The sequence below is a fragment of the Thamnophis elegans genome, chromosome 9, assembly GCF_009769535.1.
Source record: "Thamnophis elegans isolate rThaEle1 chromosome 9, rThaEle1.pri, whole genome shotgun sequence".
Lineage (NCBI taxonomy): Eukaryota > Metazoa > Chordata > Lepidosauria > Squamata > Colubridae > Thamnophis > Thamnophis elegans.
The window spans coordinates 13,586,656-13,604,794 of NC_045549.1; the positions used below are offsets into that span (position 1 = coordinate 13,586,656).

At 40.8% G+C, this 18,139-nt stretch overlaps 1 protein-coding gene across 2 annotated transcripts; it reads right to left on the reverse strand.

Moving 5' to 3' along the window:
• Nucleotides 1-334: 334 nt before the first annotated feature.
• KLHL8 (kelch like family member 8) lies at nucleotides 335-17,728 on the reverse strand. 2 transcript variants are annotated; one of them, XM_032224519.1, is made up of 10 exons: nucleotides 17,608-17,728; nucleotides 11,391-11,698; nucleotides 9,424-9,972; nucleotides 8,192-8,378; nucleotides 7,879-8,022; nucleotides 6,963-7,074; nucleotides 4,554-4,722; nucleotides 3,994-4,153; nucleotides 2,525-2,726; nucleotides 335-629 (listed from the first exon to the last, which is right to left on the reverse strand). In XM_032224519.1, exons 2-10 carry the CDS (start codon nucleotides 11,589-11,591, stop codon nucleotides 506-508), a joined length of 1,848 nt encoding a protein of 615 aa, XP_032080410.1. In that variant the 5' UTR covers nucleotides 11,592-11,698; nucleotides 17,608-17,728; the 3' UTR covers nucleotides 335-505. The 2 variants fall into 2 exon arrangements, with proteins under 2 accessions (XP_032080410.1, XP_032080411.1); XM_032224520.1 differs by having other exon boundaries at nucleotides 17,621-17,727.
• Between the last annotated feature and the right edge of the window lie 411 nt (nucleotides 17,729-18,139).

The following is an 18,139-nucleotide window of genomic DNA, read 5'->3' on the forward strand; positions in this document are numbered from 1 at the left end:
TATTTCTCTTTCTTTCTCTCCCTATCTACCTACCTTTTTTTTTTATTTGCCTCTTCAAAACCTTGGTGTGTCTTATACTCCGGTGCGTCTTATACTCCAAAAAATATGGTACTTTATAGAGGTCTTTGTGGGGTCTTAGTGAATTCTTCTAATGTATAAGCATTTCAGAAGGTGTACCTGAGAAAACTACAAAATAAGATTGATAGTCGTTACATTCCGGAATACTTTGTAAGGTAATGACTGAAATGAAATCACTCATCAAATTTTCTATGAAGATAAAGGGACGTATTTTAAGCCTCCATTGAATGACATCTATTTTTGTTGAACACTTCAATATTTTTTCAAGTTTTTATTGTAAGTAAATATTTTAAAACTTCCACAGCACTCAGATTTTCATACAAAAAAATATCCTAGTATATTTACATATATTGCTTTAAACATTCAGAAGTCTTTGTACAATAGTAAAGGAGTAAAGGAGGCAATCATAGCAGGCTTCAACCCAAATTCACATGCAGTCCACCACGTTGCTGGAACCTTGACCCATATCACGAATTTGACTGCTTAGGCAAGCACACACAGCAACTCCTGCCCCAGCTCTGCAGTGAGACACGGAGCCCACCAGCTCCCATCTAAAGAAAAAAAGAAAAGAAAAAAGAAATGCAAGTCAAGTTATTGTGCTTTTTCCTGATCTTAATGTGAAAAAAGTTAGCCTGCAGGCTAAATACATCTCAATCTCGTGTACCAATTCAATTTTAAAATACTTTTATTTTGGTGTCTATTTAAATATTTAAGTTGAAATTAAACACACGAAGAAAAGTTTGCTGAAGATGAAACAGTAAGGATCATTTGAAACCAAGATTGGAAATCACACAAATGCTAAGCCATGTCAGCAAAACGGTGAGCTATTGTGAAACCGTGGCTCATAAATGATGCCACAGCCTGTTGTATAACAGAGATGCACCCAACAAACTACAATTAAATAAATTTTTCGGGCCTGCAGCCATATTCCTTTTGGATCTTTGGCCTGCCACACTTTTATTATTCCACTATGCCTTTTCTATTGTCGGAAAATGGGAGGGGGGATTGTACGGAGTTAGATGCTATGTAGCCCAAACAAAATTCCTTTCTTGAAAGCCAAGGTCATCTTTTGTCTCTGCACCTGACCAGAACTGGATGGGTGGAACTGCCAGCATGGCAGTGAATGATTGGATCATGTGATGGGCTGGTGGGTGTGGGGCAAGTTCATGAACTTTCAACTGGGTGGGGAAAACCGGGAAGCTTTCAGATTTGGGTTTTCCCAGATGTGCCAACATGGCTCTCTTAATAAATTGGAATTTTGAGCAATACTTTGCCTTGGGCTCTGATTTAATTTTGGATGCTATTTGGAACCCTGACAATTATGATGTCAGGCTTGGAAGCCATCTTTTACAGTGGGCCTCAAGCCTGCCATATATTCTGCTATGGGAAACTGGGAAGGGGGATTGTATGGAGCATGGGAGATATGTAGTCAATATAACATTCCTTCTTAGAGAGTCAAGGTCATTTGCCTTGGAACATGGAGAGGCCTCACTGGAAGGAATCTCCTTGTGGGACAGTGACTGATTGGACCATGTGATGAACATGTGGGTGCTGGGGCAGGGTCTTGAACTTGAACTGGGTGAGGAAAATCTGGAAGCTTTCAGATTCGGGTTTTCCCAGATGTGCCAACGTGGCTTCTCTAATAAATTGGAACTTTGAGGAACCTCTAGCCTAGGAGTCTTATTTGATTGAGAATGCTATTTGGAACCCTGACATATGATTCATAACAACATATGATTTCAATCACTGGATGGATTTCATACTGCACTATGGTTTGAATCACAATGGCTGAATTAACATAGCAAACTAAGCCAAAATGAGATCCAAAAATCACATTATGAGATGACATAATGAATGAACCAAACTGTATAAAAATAATCAGTAACAAAAGAGATTCAAACAGATAAAAGTGCCAAATTTAAAACTTTTGTACACATTCTCCCTTAATATATAAACTGTTGAAAACACATTAACAATTCAGCTTTTGCTACAAACTTAATCCTGAAGAAAAGTGAGGCAGGATGCCAATCCGCACCTTAATGTTGCCTCTCTCCTAGAGCAAGTGCTTGCTTAAAAATCCTCAAGTTACTCCACATTCAAGGAGACTTGATCTTCTCAAGATTGATTCATGGCACAAAATGTAGAGACTTATATCGAGTAAAAAAAAACTGCTTAATGAGTAGTGTAAAAACAGGAAAATTATACATCAAAACTGACTATACCAAAGTCTTCCTACTTTTAATCAGCCAACTAAGAAGTGAACAAGCCAAAAGAGCTGTGAAAAATCACCCAGTGAGACCTGACAAAATGTAAAGAGTACGGAGTAGCTTCCTTACAAATGGTTAAAGCAGCTGAATTGTTTGCCATATAGAGCTTTGCATGTGCTCTTCCACATTGTGAAGCATTACTTTCAAACGCTTGGAGTACAAAGAGGGCTTCCAATTACCTGTTTGCTACTGGATCAAAGGTTTCCACTGTGTTCAGGTAAGCATTCCCATTGTGTCCTCCAACAGCAAAAATTTTGCCCATTAATGTTGCTATGCCAACTCCCCCTCTAGGAGTTGTTAGTTCTGCTACGTATTCCCACTTATTAGTGCGAGGGTCAAATCTCTCAACCGAGCTAAGTGGAGAATTGTCGTCAAAACCACCTGCACAAGAACAGACAGACAGGTACATGACTCTTGGTAGTTAATGGCTTTATAGCCCCACAATATAGGAAGCATACAGTGATGGGCTCCGGATCCTGTCACAACCGGTACGCTGTGCACGGGCCGGGCGTCCTAGTTGGGCACACATGTTGCACACCCCACCGCCCTGTGACACCCAGCTGCTCGGCAGAGGTTGTGCAAGTGCCGCCCGGGCATGCACAATTGGCCGGTCGCATTATAAACAGCTATGGAAAGCGGGTGGGTGGGTGGGCAAAACAAGCCACCATACCGGTATGGTAGCCGCTGCTCCCAGCTACTACTGGTATGGCTATACCGGGCCATACCACCTGGAACCCACCACTGGAAGCATACCATACATTCTGTTATTCAAACATCGTATCAAAATGCAATAGATCTACTAAGAGAATTCTTCACCCAAGCAATGATAGGTTTATTGTAAAAGATGGATTGCCCATCACAATTATTTCCACCCCAAGGAAAACTATTACTTTAGTCTACCATTTACAAATTAACATTACCAAGTATAATAATGTTCCATGCATGTAAGCAGAGAGGAGGGGAACTGACTAGCAAGTAACTAGTTTGTTGACTAGTCAAAACTAACTCTCTAAAGGTGAAGTAATCTGATGAAGATTCTTCTCCTCACTCCCTTGAGCATGCAGGGATTGGGTCTGAAAACCAAAACAGACTCTTGTAACTTAACTGGCCAAACTAAGTCCTCAGTGTAACTCAACATGCCATGTCCAATCTGCTTGTCCAGCCCCCACACCTGCTCCTTCATCGGTCAGAGTTCACAGGCACTCATACTTAACAGAATAACAGAGTTGGAAGGGACGTTGGAGGCCTCCTTAGCCCTTGCTCAACAGGAGACCCTATACCACTTTAGACAAGTAGTTGTCCAATCTGTTCTTACAAACCTCCAGTGATGGACCACCCACTACTTCTGAAGACAAGCTGTGCCACTGATCAACTGTTCTAACTGTCAGGAAACTTCTCCTTAGTTCTAGGTTGGTTCTCTCCTTGACTGGTTTCCATTCATTGCTTCTTGTTCTGCCTTCAGGTGCTTTGGAGATTAGGTTGACCCTCCCCCCTCCCCTTCTTTGGGGCAGCTCCTTAGATATTGGCTGTAATGTAACAGAAAACCGGTGTCTTCTCTTCACCATAATCTGCTTCTATTATTGAAGTTCAAGCAAAGCTATGAGAATATAAGGGGATCAAAAGTAAGAAAGGGCTGAACGTTACTCACCTACCACATATAAACAGCCATGAAGTTCACTAACCCCATTGCCAGCTCTCCGCTGACCCATTTCTTTCACTTCTATCCACTTATCAAGATAAGGATCATATTTCTCCACACTAGACAGAGAAGCTACACCATCATTCCCACCAACGGCATATACATTATTCTGAAATGAGAAAAAAAGGAAGATTCTATAAATTTATGTCTGTATGTGTGTAAACAAACCCATACTTTATCTTAAAACACATGTATTAATTTACCTTTGTCAGCCTAAGTTTAACTATCTCACATTGAAATTGTAAAAATAATGAAACAATAAAAATTGCAATCCAACTGGATAAACTAAAACTTAGTGCGAAATTCTGAAAAATATTGAACTGTCTTAGGTGTTTATACTACTACATTGCTGTATTTCTCTCACCTGTTCCATTCCACATCTCATTTACTACTGGAAAATAGCCTCTGAACTGAATATAGTTATAACTGAAGGACACCATAAGATCTTACTATTTCGGCTGTGGCAGGCAATGTTTGCTGTCCATTTCAAGGCTGCACAAGGGACTCACCAGAAGAGCTACAGAGCCAACTCCTCCGCGAGGGGTGTTCATAGAGGCAACGCCGCTCCACTGGTCGGATTCCATGTCGTATCTCTCCACCTCACTGAAGCAAGTGTTATCATCTAAGCCTCCGATGGCATAAATGGGGCCTCCAAGAGAGGCCAGAGCAATTCCTCTCCTAGCAAAAATGCAGACTGTCACTTATCCAACTATATTTAAAAATAAAGCAGCAAATGTACTCATAAGGTATATTTTTGCACTCGTGTCAGAAGCCCTGAGGCAATTCCGGACTGAAAGGATTAGCCGCTGACATAATTGTTGCCCTGGGGACACTCAGCTGGGGGCTCATTTCATGTCCCCAGCAGGAGCTGGAGTGGAGGACAAGAGCTCAACCCCGCCCCAGGGCAGTTCTTGGGTCTTGAACGTTAACCTCCTGCCCGGTTCCAACCACTTGAGTCATTGTTCCTTATAAGGTATATGTAGTTTTATCTTTAATTCACTTGGGTAACAAAGGTCAACATGTAATGTAAGAAAACCCAAATTTTATTTATAGTTTACCAAAAGAAAAAGAAAATATGTACGTATTTTTCGGAATATAAGCCGCACCGGAGTATAAGACGCACCAAGATTTTGAAGTGGCAAATTTTAAAAAAAAGATTTTGCACTCTGCAGATCTCCAAAAAACAGACAATTTTTCATGAAAATGGGTTTGGTTTTTTTGTCAAAAAAAGGGCATGCAAAGCCTTTAGGAGGCTTATAGAGCGCTCCTGGTGGGTGGGGGTGGGGCAAAAAATGAGCACAAAATGGCCCATTTTCCATTCATTTTTGCCCTCCCCAGCCCCCAGGAGCACTCTGGAAGCCTCCTAAAGGCTATGCACGACCATTTTTGCAAAGGGGGAGGGGTTTCGGGAGGCCAAAAATGCTGTAATCAGTGTATAAGATGCATCCAGATTTTCACCCTCTTTTTTGAGGGAAAAAGGTCCGTCTTATACTTCGAAAAATACGTTAAGTCATCAAAAAGAACCACTAGACTAACCAAGAGATAAACCGCCTGGGAAAGCCAAGGGAATTCATTAAAATCATAAAAAAGCAAAAGTTAGACTATTTTGGACCTGTGATGCGACACCCAGAAAAATAAAGCATTCTTTACTCATGAACGAGGTCCAGGCAGAAGAAGAACATCATGGCTTCAAAATCTAAGGGATTGATTTGGACCAAAACTCAACAGCACTTTTTCATGTGGCTGTTGATAAAAATAGGATTGCCAAGATGATCTCCAGCATCCAATGACAGATATGGCACAAGAAGAAGATGACTAACCAATCAACACCTTTCCCCATCAGTGAGCTTCCAAAAACCCATTCAGAAAGCTCCATCTTAGCTTTGTGGAAACTCATTAGGGAGCATGCTAGGTATATCTCCAGTCTCAAGGCAAGCGTTTCCATACTGTGAAGCAAAGGACTACAAGCCCATAGCCCTTTGATTTCTCTCAGTGAGTACACATAAGCCAAGTCTAGCTGGAGGAGACAGCCCTTTAGGTACCACCACAGAGCCAAGTCATATAAACCACAATTAAACTTGAAAGGATATCAGCAACCAATGAAATGCCTGGACATATATGCTATGTTCACACAGCAGCTCTCATCCGTTAACATCCTGGACACTGTATGTTATCCTCTGATTTGTCTTTAAGGATAGTGCTATGCTGGCAGGGATGCAATGGCCAAAATGCCTGCTGATAAGGCTAAGAATTACTACTGCCAAGACTTCCCAGTCCAGGTAAAGTTGTAACTGGTGTTTAAGCCTTGGCTCAGCAAAAGTCTCTCTGCTTCCACTTACTCTGGCAAACAGAAGTTTGAAAGTGTCTCCACAGTAATAAACAAAAAACCTACTGGTTTTGCACAACTCTGTACATGATAAATTATCTATTTTCAGTAAATGTTTTTATTTCAATATCCAGTCTGCCCCTAGTTTCCTTTATCACAATCAATCAGCTGCCAACTTTGAGAAGCTAATTTCTTTTACAACTTATATTGTCTGAAATATTTTCCTAATCCACTTTAGCTACAAATGACAGATTTAAAAGAACTTTATGATTGCTTTGCACTGATTTTTGTTCTTTTAATCGTAAAGCCTCATCTATATTTCATAGTCCCATCATTCTTTCTCCATATTGCAAATTTATTTTGGATGATGACATTATGTAGCGTTAGATTTGCTGTTTTTATATTTGTTGTTTTATCCACTTGCAGTAAGCTGCCCAGAATTGCTTTTGGTGGGGTGTACAAATGTGAACAATAAATATAATAAAAAATGATGATTATGGGGGGACTGGATGTGTTTATTTACTTGGTCCATGTCAATTATGTAATAAACAATGTCTCATATGAATCTATCCATTCCTCCAAATTTACCTACCTTTTGGTATTCATTGATGCTTTCATCATCCATTTATTTGTGAGCGGATCAAACACTTCCATGCTGCCTAGGTGTTCATTTCCATCGTGCCCACCCACAGCATAAACTTTACCTGAAACAGTCAGGCAATATATTTCTTAGGAAGTAAAGTAAGAGTAGCCCATCGTCTTATTCTATTGCTATTTATCACTAATATTACAATCTGCTCAGACATAGCCAATTGTAATTAATAAATGTTTTGCAAAATTAACTGAAAGGTTCTCCCCACCCACCCCAGGTCTGGGCAACTGAATGGAGCTAGCGGAGTGTTTTAATGGCCAGATGCCCTTCCTGTCGGCAATGCAGAGTTTCGTTCAGCAGATATACTCTCATTGTGCCCAGAGAGAGAAATATCTGCCTCTGCCTAGGATTGAACTCACAGCCTCCCGATCGTGAGGCAAGAGCTCCACCTCTAGGCCACTGCGCCACTCTATGTGCAATACATGCATGAAATATAATAAAATTTTGTGTTTGACAGAGAGAGCTTGGTATATATAGATGAGGTAAATTTTATAAATGAAGAATTATAGATATTAGTAATTCATTTTTGCTCTGGTGCTATTTTTGGAATGTGGTTTATGGCAAGTGTACACAGACATAATCGTGATGCACAAACCAATATTCATGTCTCTTAAGAAATTTATTAGGGGGGGATTTCCTAGGTTGAAAAAATGAGGACATTGTGCACTACATGGGACATTAGTCCTATTTTCCCTCCCAACTATCTTTTTTGCTTTGCTTTAGTGGTAATCATCTTAAATTCAGAACTTTCCTCCTCCTCGGGAAATACAGTGATTATAGGGTAGAGAGAACGGCTGAATCATAAGCTCCAATAGAATACAGAATTATTTGAAAATAGAATTTTCTTCTTACAAACCTCCTACAGAGATTACTCCTACATGCCTCCTTCTACTGTTCATTTCAGGGCCAAAAAACCAGCTATTTTTATTTATCGAGTAGCATTCAATACTGCGAAATGGGTCTCCTGATCCGCCACGTCCTCCAACACAGAAAAGGACACCTAACGGGAAAAATAACAAAATGGAGAGGAGCTTCTTTGATTAGATTTAAATTAATTAATAAAATTCAGCGGGTATTAAATAAAGCACTCTGTGAACTCATTAACAGGATTTCACAGAACAAGAAATTTTCACACCTATACCAGCGGCGTATTAGGAAAAAATAGATACCTGCTGTGTGTTTCCTTGGGGTTGTCCGAACAGAATATTCAAAGTCTGGTACTGTATGACTGCTTAAATGAAGATGGTAGTTTCTTGCTTCATCTAACAAATCTCGGCATTTTAAGTTCTGCTTGACTATTTGTTCTTTTGCAACAACTCCCATGAGGAAACAAACAGGTAACAGTGGCAGGCGTACCTAAGGGAACAAACAAAAATGATGAATTGAACAGCATCAAGATCGAAATGAACATCTTCCCATTTCGCTTGGACCAACAAGAGGATGCCAGGTTACAGAGCACTTTCATTCTTACTGCTGCATTATCCAAGGATATGGGGATTTTGCCTACTCTGACCAGATAACTGGCATGGTATCATGAATCTCAATGAATGGCAATGAATTTCAAGAATAAATAACCTTGATTTATCAACAAGTCTGGTTGGTTAAACTAGTTTTAATTTTATTTAACCAGTGCAAGGGTGTAATATGCATATTTCATTAGGATAAAACTGCAATGCAAGTTCAAACTTTGAACCACTAGAGATGCTACCAAACTGCTTCCTAATGGCTTACTTATTGAAGAAGTCCTGAAAGAATATCTTTTGAACTCAATAGTCAAAAGTGTGCAAATAGAAAGCTAGCCATTTTAATTATCATGCTGTAAAGATCAGCTCCATTAATGAACCTACCAGATACTGTCATTTATTCAAAACGAACTACAGACATCTCACCTTAGTAGGACTATACGGAGAGGGAATATCCTTGAGGACAAACGGCAATAAATTTAATTCCAATTCCCCTATAAGGCATTCTTTGGTCATCCTGCCTCTATGCTGCAGGTTGTCATTTACATAATTATATAGTGCAGGACCGTCAATATTCAACAAAATCTGTAACAACAGTGGCCATCTTCTGGCTGCTAATTTTCAACCTGGAGACCTAGGCTAATCAGTAACTGGATGGGAAAACACCAGGACATATGAAGACTAGATGAATGGAATCTATTTCCATACTGTCTCCAAGTCTAAATGGACAGGAGTTGAATCTAACAAAAGAAAAGGATGCCTATTTGGCTGAAGTTAAGAGAACCAATTGTGCTCAGTTTATACATATACCATTAAAGCTACATAAAGAAAGAAATATGGCTGCTTGAACATACCATCATAATTTTTTAAAAAAATACAATGAGAGGAACATTACAGGTATTAAGAGCACTTTTATCCTTCTCTCATGTGGTTCTTACCTGAGCAACTATTGCATCTAACCATAAAGCATGGTGCTGGGGATTGGCCAAAAGCCATTTAATAGCAGCACAATAAACTTGCTTTTCATTCTCAATGCTCAGATCACTTGAAGACAAGAGTTTATGAAGGTGCTGAGGAGATACACTCACAAAGTCTTCACATTCCACCACTTCAACAAAGTGTTCACAGGCATAGTGGTCAGCCATGTCCATCAAGTCAATGCGATGGTGACTCTCTGCAAAGGCCCTCACTGCCAGGCAATTGGAAGGGTGAAAGTGCAGCTTCATGTACTCACAGCAAGCTTTGGCCACTATCTCCACTTGGAGAATGCAGGCAGCATATAAGAGAGGCTGGACATTGTCAACAGTCAGCATTAGCCGGGAGGAATACACAAACTTGACCAAGTCTTCAATGGCATCACCGTCAAAATCTTTGATTTCAATCAATGATTGTTTAGCTTCTGCCATTTCCGAAAGAAACATGGCTCTGAAGTAAGGTATTACACAAGCCAGGACAAGCTTGTGACAGGTAATCAACTTTGAGCCCACCTGGAAGTAAAACATATAAGAATGTTAACAGTAGCTCACTTTAGCTTAAGGCAAAACAGAGACAACGGCGCCTAAGTAAAATTATGAGTCTTGAACACTGAAGAGGGTTTTTAAACACACATTCTATTGATATTGTCCTGACCCCACAAAAACTGATCCTAGGTTGAAAACATGTTCTCAAGCCCAGAACATTTAATACCAGGATAGCTGATCAAACTCAATTTTCAAAAGTGAAAGTACAAAAATAAAGCAAGATGACAAAATAAGTATTGGAGGTAGAATTCAGGTGCCCTCCGTTATTTAGTTAAGCTACTAAAGGCCCATTATTTAAAGGAATGCACAAGTCCACAAATCAAATAGAATGTTTGATAATATGTTTTTTTGACATTTCAGTAAATTGAAAATTCTTGCAAATGTTTTCATTTTGCTTCTACTGTTAGAAAGTGTTACTTATCTGACTGGTATAAATTTTTCCAGTTTTCCCTTTTTTCTTCCTGCCTGAAGATGATTGAAGTATTAGTTTCTATTTCAGGAGTCCCCCAACCACCACCCCCGGCCAGCCATGGACCGGCACTGGTGTGAGGCACACCAGAAACTGGGCCACGCAACCAATGCCCATGCCAGTCTGCAAAAAATCCTCTCTTCAGGAAACCGGTCCCTGGTGCTGAAAAGATTGGGGGCCACTGTTTTATTTTACAATTAATGATTAGTAAATTTATTCTGTTCCTGAATCTGCTGCCTTTTTCATTATTTACAGGTAGCTAATTGAATCAGAACTATCACTATATCTACTCAACTCCTCTATACTTTTTAAAAAGCTGTATGATAAATTATACACATGTACTCAACGTATCTTTTATGTTAACAACTTTCTGCTTAACTGTTAGCTAAATTGTTGGTGCAAAAAATGTTTGTTCAGCTATTTGCACAACATACCCATTGCACCCATTGTAGCTACCATACCTCTTTCTCCATTCAAAGAAGAACCCCCCCACTCTCTTAACATGGGCATGATGGAGGAATCTCTTATTTGTGCAAAAATTCTTGGTACATGTACATTTTCATCCTACAAGTTCATTCAATGGTATATTTCATGCCAGCTAAGTGAACTTGCCTAGGTACTAAATTTCTAATAATTATACATCCTTAAATTAGACAGAAAGTGATTTTTCTTCATTTGTGTTCATACCCATCATTATACAGAGCCATTGCAAGATTCAACAAGTATTCACTGTCCTATTATAAGATTTCTAGCAACTTTTCAATAAAAAGAGCAATGTAAATGCTGGAAATCCATTCCCAGTCAGTCAGTGGAAACACAAGTGATGAAAAGCAAATACCTCTTCTTGTACTTCCCAAAATACATGGGACATTCCATACAGAAACTCAAAATTATATAGAAAACTATAAATCCCTACCTTTAGCGTCACGTCACAAAGCTCCCCAGCTTCGTAGAAATGGAGAAGAGAGCTGTGAAAATCCTTCCAAGCTTCATTTGCTTCAAATACAAATGTGTCGTCTTCCCCATCACAGCTCAAAGGTGTCCTTTCCTGCTTTTGATGTCTTTTTCCGGTCACCGTATGTTTTCCTTGCTCTGGTACCATTGATTCAGAAGCCATTAGCTGTTTATCTTTTTCCAAGTGTACTTTTAGTCTCCATGAAAAGACCCAGCACACATCCTGTTATGCGCACCAGCGGACATCCATTTGGGTATAGCCAATATCTTCTGATTTAAAAAGAAAACATAAAATACAGTATTTATCTCAATGGTATGCCTGAAACACATATTTCAACAAATACTTTGCCAGCTACTCTTCTGCTTCTTTGAACAGATCAATGCAAATAAATGGAGAATCAAGAAAGGGGCTTATAGGTTTTGACTGGAACTAAAATTAGTATATTTTGAAAAGAGACAATCAAGGAAGGTGAAATCATGCACTGTCTTCAACATTTAGAAGAAGCTCATGATGCATATTTTCTGTATATGCTGACAAAGGACACGTGATGTTCTGCAGGTTTATTTAGTATAGCATGAAGAATCACTGAAAATTGGCAATCTTTCTACTGAACAAGAAGTAGATTATGTCACACTGAAATTTGGGGGGGCATTTTATTGAACTCAAGAGTCAAAACTGTAGGACACTCTTTTTTTCTAGATGCAAACAGTTTTCTGTACCGACACATGAACACAATTTAGTCAAAATTCAGCGTAAATGAAGAACTGTGAATCAAAATGGTAATTATTGCTGAGAAGAGATTAGATATGTTTTTACCACAGATACGTAAATTTACTCTTTTACTATTTAAGCGGATTATACCTTTAAACAAAAATGCTTGAAACCTTTTTAGTTTAGGTGAAGTCAAGAGCAAAGGTGGCGCAGTGGTTAAATGCAGCACTGCAGGCTACTGCTAGATCAGCAGGTCAGCGGTTCAAATCTCACCGGCTCAGGGTTGACTCAGCCTTCCATCCTTCCGAGGTGGGTAAAATGAGGACCCAGATTGTTGGGGGCAATATGCTGACTCTCTGTAAACCGCTTAGAGAGGCCTGAAAGGCCTATGAAGCGGTATATAAGTCTACTGATATATTGCTATTGCTATCAGTAATGGGAACTACAGAGTATGCTCTAACTTGGTGGTTTCTGAATTATAGCCTATAATTAACTCAAAGCAAGTAACCGTATTCCAAAATATGAACAAGAATCTAGGGGTAGGATCCCCAGAATAGGCCTTATGCTGTGGCTCGCCAGCAGCCAGTAGATCTAGCAGCAGATTCGGACAGTAAAGAGGTTGGGGAGGAACATGGGCCAGTTCTGGAGTCTGGGGAAGGCTCTGATGAGGGCTCTGTGTCAGAGGCAGAGAGGGGGCCAAAGCCATCTGACAGTTATCAGCTGCCTTTGGAGTTGGAGATAAGTGGGGCTGAAGAATAGCTGGAGCCTGTTCCCAAAGTGCGCATGCGCAGAGTTGCCAGACAAAGGGAACAGCTAAAGAACGGGGCTGACTTGGGAGTAAGGCCACAGGTGGATGATGAATGGCCCCTCCCAGAGGAAATAAAAGAGGAGTGAAAGAAGAGTAGAGTTTGCAGGAGACAATTAGTTTGCTTAAATGCAAGCACCCACGCATGCGTCCCACATCCCCATGCATGTGGGCACACCCCCAGCATGCACCCCGCCTCCTGCATATGTGCAGCAGAGCCCCAAAGACTAGCTGGCTGTGGGAAGTGTACGTGCATGCGTGGTGGAGCTAGGCTGGGGCGATGGCTGGTGTGCCCGCAGAGAGGGCTCTGCACGCCACTTATGGCGTGCCATAGGCTTGCTATCATGGCCCTACATTTTAAAAACAGTGACTTGGAACTTTTTGCAATGAAGCCGTCAATGAACCATAGGAAAATTAGCAAGGCTGTCAACCCTAAGAAAATGGAGCATCTTAACTTTATCTTAAGACATATGAAGCACCTAAAATCACATGTCAAATTCATGTTGTGGCTATTTGTGACATTTCTGCATGAGAATCCCTGTGATTTATGTAACACAAAGTGAGCAAAGCAGTAGCAGTTGTTGCAAAGTTTTTTAAAAAACATGAACAGTATTCACTCACAGAAATAACTCTCAAATAATAGAAATGGCACCCAACTTATCCAAGAGCCTAAAGATTCAAGTGTCTGAAGCTGTTCCACAATAAACCAGAAAATGTCAAATCTACTTCTAATAATGTTAAAATGTTCCATTCTAGTCACAATACAAGACACAATATCTATCCCCCTTCTCTTCATTGCTAAATTTGGAAATGAATCTCCATAGTCACAAGTTTCATCTCTCAAGATTACTTGAGAGGAAAGAGATCTATATTTAAAATGATGACCTCCAAAGAAAGAATAAGCAAAACACAAAATTAGATAAATAAAGATCCTCTGGTGTTTCTTGAATAGAGCCGTCAGCTGAAATAAAATTTGGAGATTTTCTTCCCAAGAAAGGTGTGCATGCATTACATTTGTATATCCACATATGTTTACAAATATCCTTACCCAAAACTGAATCCATAACTTAATTGCTGATTAAAATTCATTTATTCTAAATTAAGATATCTCGTTTATAAAAATAATTTCACACTTTCACACTTACAACTGTTGCAGCATCTCCATAATCACATGATCAAAATTTGGGCGCTTGACAACTGGCATGTATTTATCACTGGCATATACTAAGAACCGCGGTGGCGCAGTTCTGCAGTACTGCAGGCTACTTTTGCTGACTGCCAGCAATTTGGCAGTTCGAATCTCACCAGGCTCACGATAGACTCATCCTTCCATCCTTCTGAGGTGGGTATAATGAAGACCCAGATTGTTGGGTGCAATAGGCTGACTATGTAAACCGCTTAGCGGGGGCTGTAAAGTATATAAGTGCTATTGCTATCACAACTGCAGTGTCCCAGGGTCAACCATTTGTAATTTTCCCAGCTAGCTTCCGACAACCAAAGGCAATGGGGGGAGCCAGATTCACTTAACAACTGCATGATTCACTCAACAACTGTGGGCAAAAAATCATAAAATGGGACACAACCCACTTAACAACTGTCTTTATTTAGCAAGAGAAATTTGGGCCTCAGTTGTGGTTGTAGGTTGGCAACACCTTGTAAATCTAAGTCAGGGGTCGGCAACCTTAAACACTCAAAGAGCCACAAAGGTCCTAACCGGAAGCTCCCCGTTCAATTCTGGAGTCAACCGGAAGTCCACTTCCCCCACCATAGCGCAGCATCCTTTTTTCCTCTACCTGTCCTAACTGAAAGCCCTATCAATTGTGGAGCTGACCAGAAAAGCCGTCCCTTGCCATAGAATCTCCTCCTGGCGCGCTCTGCTTGCCCCGTTCCTAATCGGAAGCTCCTCTCAAAATTGTGGTGCTGACTGGAGACAGGGAGCCACAGCAGAGGGATAAAAGAGCCACAGGCGGCTCCAAAGCCGCGATTTGCTGACCCCTGATGTAGGTGAACAGCAGTTAAATTGAGGCAAGACTAGGACTGCAGCATTAAATGCTTGAGCATATTCATTTCAGGATTTTGTCTTTGGAATCAGACCTGGAGTTGGAATGCACATTTTTTTCACATACAAACCGAGTCACTTGCTTCACTCACAGCTTCTACATTTTCCTGAACTACGGCTAACCTTTGACATATGCACCAAGGAGAGAAATGTAAAATGATAGAACAAGAGCTTCCTGACTTCGCTGTTCTGTGATCCACAACTCAGCAGACCAAGTCACTATTTCAAGGCAAATACTACACAAAAGTCGAAAGAATGGAGAAAAATGTGCATGCCATGCATATGAATGGAAGAGTACCTTCTTATAGTTTGAATTTGATTGATGGCACAAATGCCAATGGAATTAGATATTAATCAATATATTCTCTGTAACAAAAATGATATATCTCTACCAATTTAAAACAATGTTTACTAGAACACAACATTAGATAAAATAGCAATAGCACTTAGACTTATATACCACTTCACAGTGCTTTACAGCCCTCTCTAAGCAGTTTACAGAGTCAGCCTATTGCCCCCAACAATCTGGGTCCTAATTTTACTGACCTCAGAAGGATGGAAGGCTGAGTCAACCTTGAGCCTGGTGAGATTCGAACTGTCAAATTGCAGACAGCCAGCAGGCAGCAGAAGTAGGTTGCAGTACTGCATTCCAACCACCGCACCACTACGGCTTCTATAATAATATGTGCAGGAGGATAAAAAGATCAGTTTTGGGATTTTTAATTCTTTGGTTTTACACAGAGGATTAAACAGAGAGAGCTAGATTTCTTTAGGCAATCAGTTTTGCAATATAGGTGAATCAAGTAGTTTTCTCTGTGATCATACTAGAGATGTGACTGAAAGTATGCCTGGGAGGCCAATTCACAAGAACAAAGGCAAGTTTACATGCATGTAATTGATGTCATAATCTGCTCTCAAACCATGCTAGATTTTTTTAAAAAATCCTTCCAGACTTTTAGTTGAGTCCAGAAACTGATCATAAATCAGTACAACCGATACAATATTCAAGTATTATATACTGTACAGCATTGACTTTCCAACTCAAAATAAGTGATCTTTCACAATAAAATATACTGTTTAAAGTATAAGATATACTGGAAAACTATGCTGCTTTGATGGAAATGAACACATTTTACACTTGCAAGATCTCAAGAATGAACCATTTATGTTGCAATAAACATTTGGTAATTTGGGAAATTCCTTCCCCCAGGAGTTATTGCTAATACAAAACCAGCAATTCTAAATAAGATAATAGCCCAAATACCAACGCCAGAGCTTCCTCAAAGTCAGCCAAGGCATAACATAGCAAGCATCTATGTAACTTCCTTCTACTGAGTTCCTAGTTCAAGTAACTATAAATGTTTTATAGACTTCACTGAAACCATAAGCAGGAAACAATTAACAGTGGAGCAATTATGTTAGGCTAGTAACATGAGCCTTCAGTCAGGGGTGTGTGTAATACATTAAAATTCTCCTCCCTTTTATTGTTCATTTAAAGGTCATCATTCTTAGCATTCATCATTCTTTTTCATAATAACCCATTTTCCCCTCTTGAAATTATCTTTTTCCATTACTTTGTCATTCTCTAAAAGTTTATATATATACTTCACACATATAGTATCTGAAACATTCTCTTACTCAGTTGGTTTCCTCTTATATGTTTTTCCTCATATCCTGCATGATGTCATCTTGAGAATTTTTTAAAAAATATCCTGTATACACTTACAAAGAGAACTGGATCCTTCACCCAATGGCAAAATCTCCTTCATCCAAGCAGACTCTCCCCACCTGATTTCCAAACACTCTTTCTAGCCATCCACACACAACCCGCGTCCCCCCAAAATACATACGACAAAACGCAAAAATTAACCCCCCTAGGTTTAACACAACTCCTTCAGCCTCTCTTCCTCAACCTTGGGTCCCCAGATGTTCTTCAGCCATCATTCCAAACCAAGCCACCATGACTGAAGATTAAGACTGTAGCTTGTAGCCTGACCCCCCCCCCCCCCCAATGTCTTTTCACCCAACTAATCCTCGACTTACAACAGGTTGTTCAGCGGACGTTCAAAGTCACACCGGCACTGAAAAAAAGCTACTTAAGACTACTTTGCACACTTACACCTGTTGCCGCATGCCTGAATCATGTGTGACAAACCTTTTGCGACCTTCAGCAAAGTCAATGGGGAAGACAGATTCACTTAACAACCTAATTTAACACCAAGAAAAGCTGTAAAACGGGACCAAACTGAATCAATTTCTCACTTAGCAACGTAATGGTCGTAAGTGGAGGACCACCTGGAGAGTCAGCTGCCTTTCCTCGACCCAATTCCCACCCCACTCCTTCCATGTTTTGTCCAACTGCTCCTCTGCCTGCTTGCAACGTCAGGATGCGGGAGGAAAGCGTGCTTTTTGAAGGAGAAAAGTGCCTCTGGGCAAGTACAGAGTGCTTTCCTGTCGCGAAGGGAAAAGCCCGAAGACATATGGCGGCTTTTCGGGAAAGCCAAACGCCCAGCCCTCTCCCCTTTCCAGGTACAGAGCCCCGTCGCCCCCTCGCTGAGCCTCCCCGCCTCCCTCCCTCCATCACAAGTCCCAGGCAGCCGCACCGAGGACCGTTACCGTCCACGCGCGCGCCGCCGCCGCCAAGCACTCTCCCCATCCGTCAAACGCCAATGAGAATGCGCAGGCGCCGTGGTTTGGCGCGGGGGCGAAGTGGGTGGGGCAGGGAGAAAAAAAAACCCAGAAAGTGGGCGGGGCAGACCAAAACAAACTTGAGGGAAGGTGGAAGAAAGGGTAAGCGCGTCTGCGCCCAGAGCTTAAAACGACTGGTTTGCGCATGCGGTTGTTTTTGGTGCCCTTAGCGGCTCCTTACCGTTCTCTGTGTGTGAGAGGGAGGGGGGGGGACGGGTCGGGACGAGACGTATCGCCTCCAGGAGAGGTTTTTCTTTTCTGCGCATGCGTTGCGATCAAAGGATTGTTCGGATAAGGCATGATGGGAATCGTAGTAATGTCCGGAGGCGAAGCAAGTTAAGCGCCTCGTTCTCCAACCTTGTCAAAGTACCAACTCCTTAAAGGCGCCAGGAGCCCTCCAAAGCTTGAAAGATTGCCTCTTGTAGGACAATTTGAATTGTAATGCAC

Excerpts from the sequence above, each read along its gene's own strand:
- KLHL8 (XM_032224519.1), bottom strand. The coding sequence starts at position 11,591 with ATGGCTTCTGAATCAATGGTACCAGAGCAAGGAAAACATACGGTGACC. Across the intron at positions 9,973-11,390 it reads TTTGTGACGTGACGCTAAAG|GTGGGCTCAAAGTTGATTAC; the intron begins GTAGGGATTTAT and ends TTTTACTTCCAG. Across the intron at positions 7,075-7,878 it reads AGGAGTAATCTCTGTAGGAG|GTAAAGTTTATGCTGTGGGT; the intron begins GTTTGTAAGAAG and ends TGACTGTTTCAG.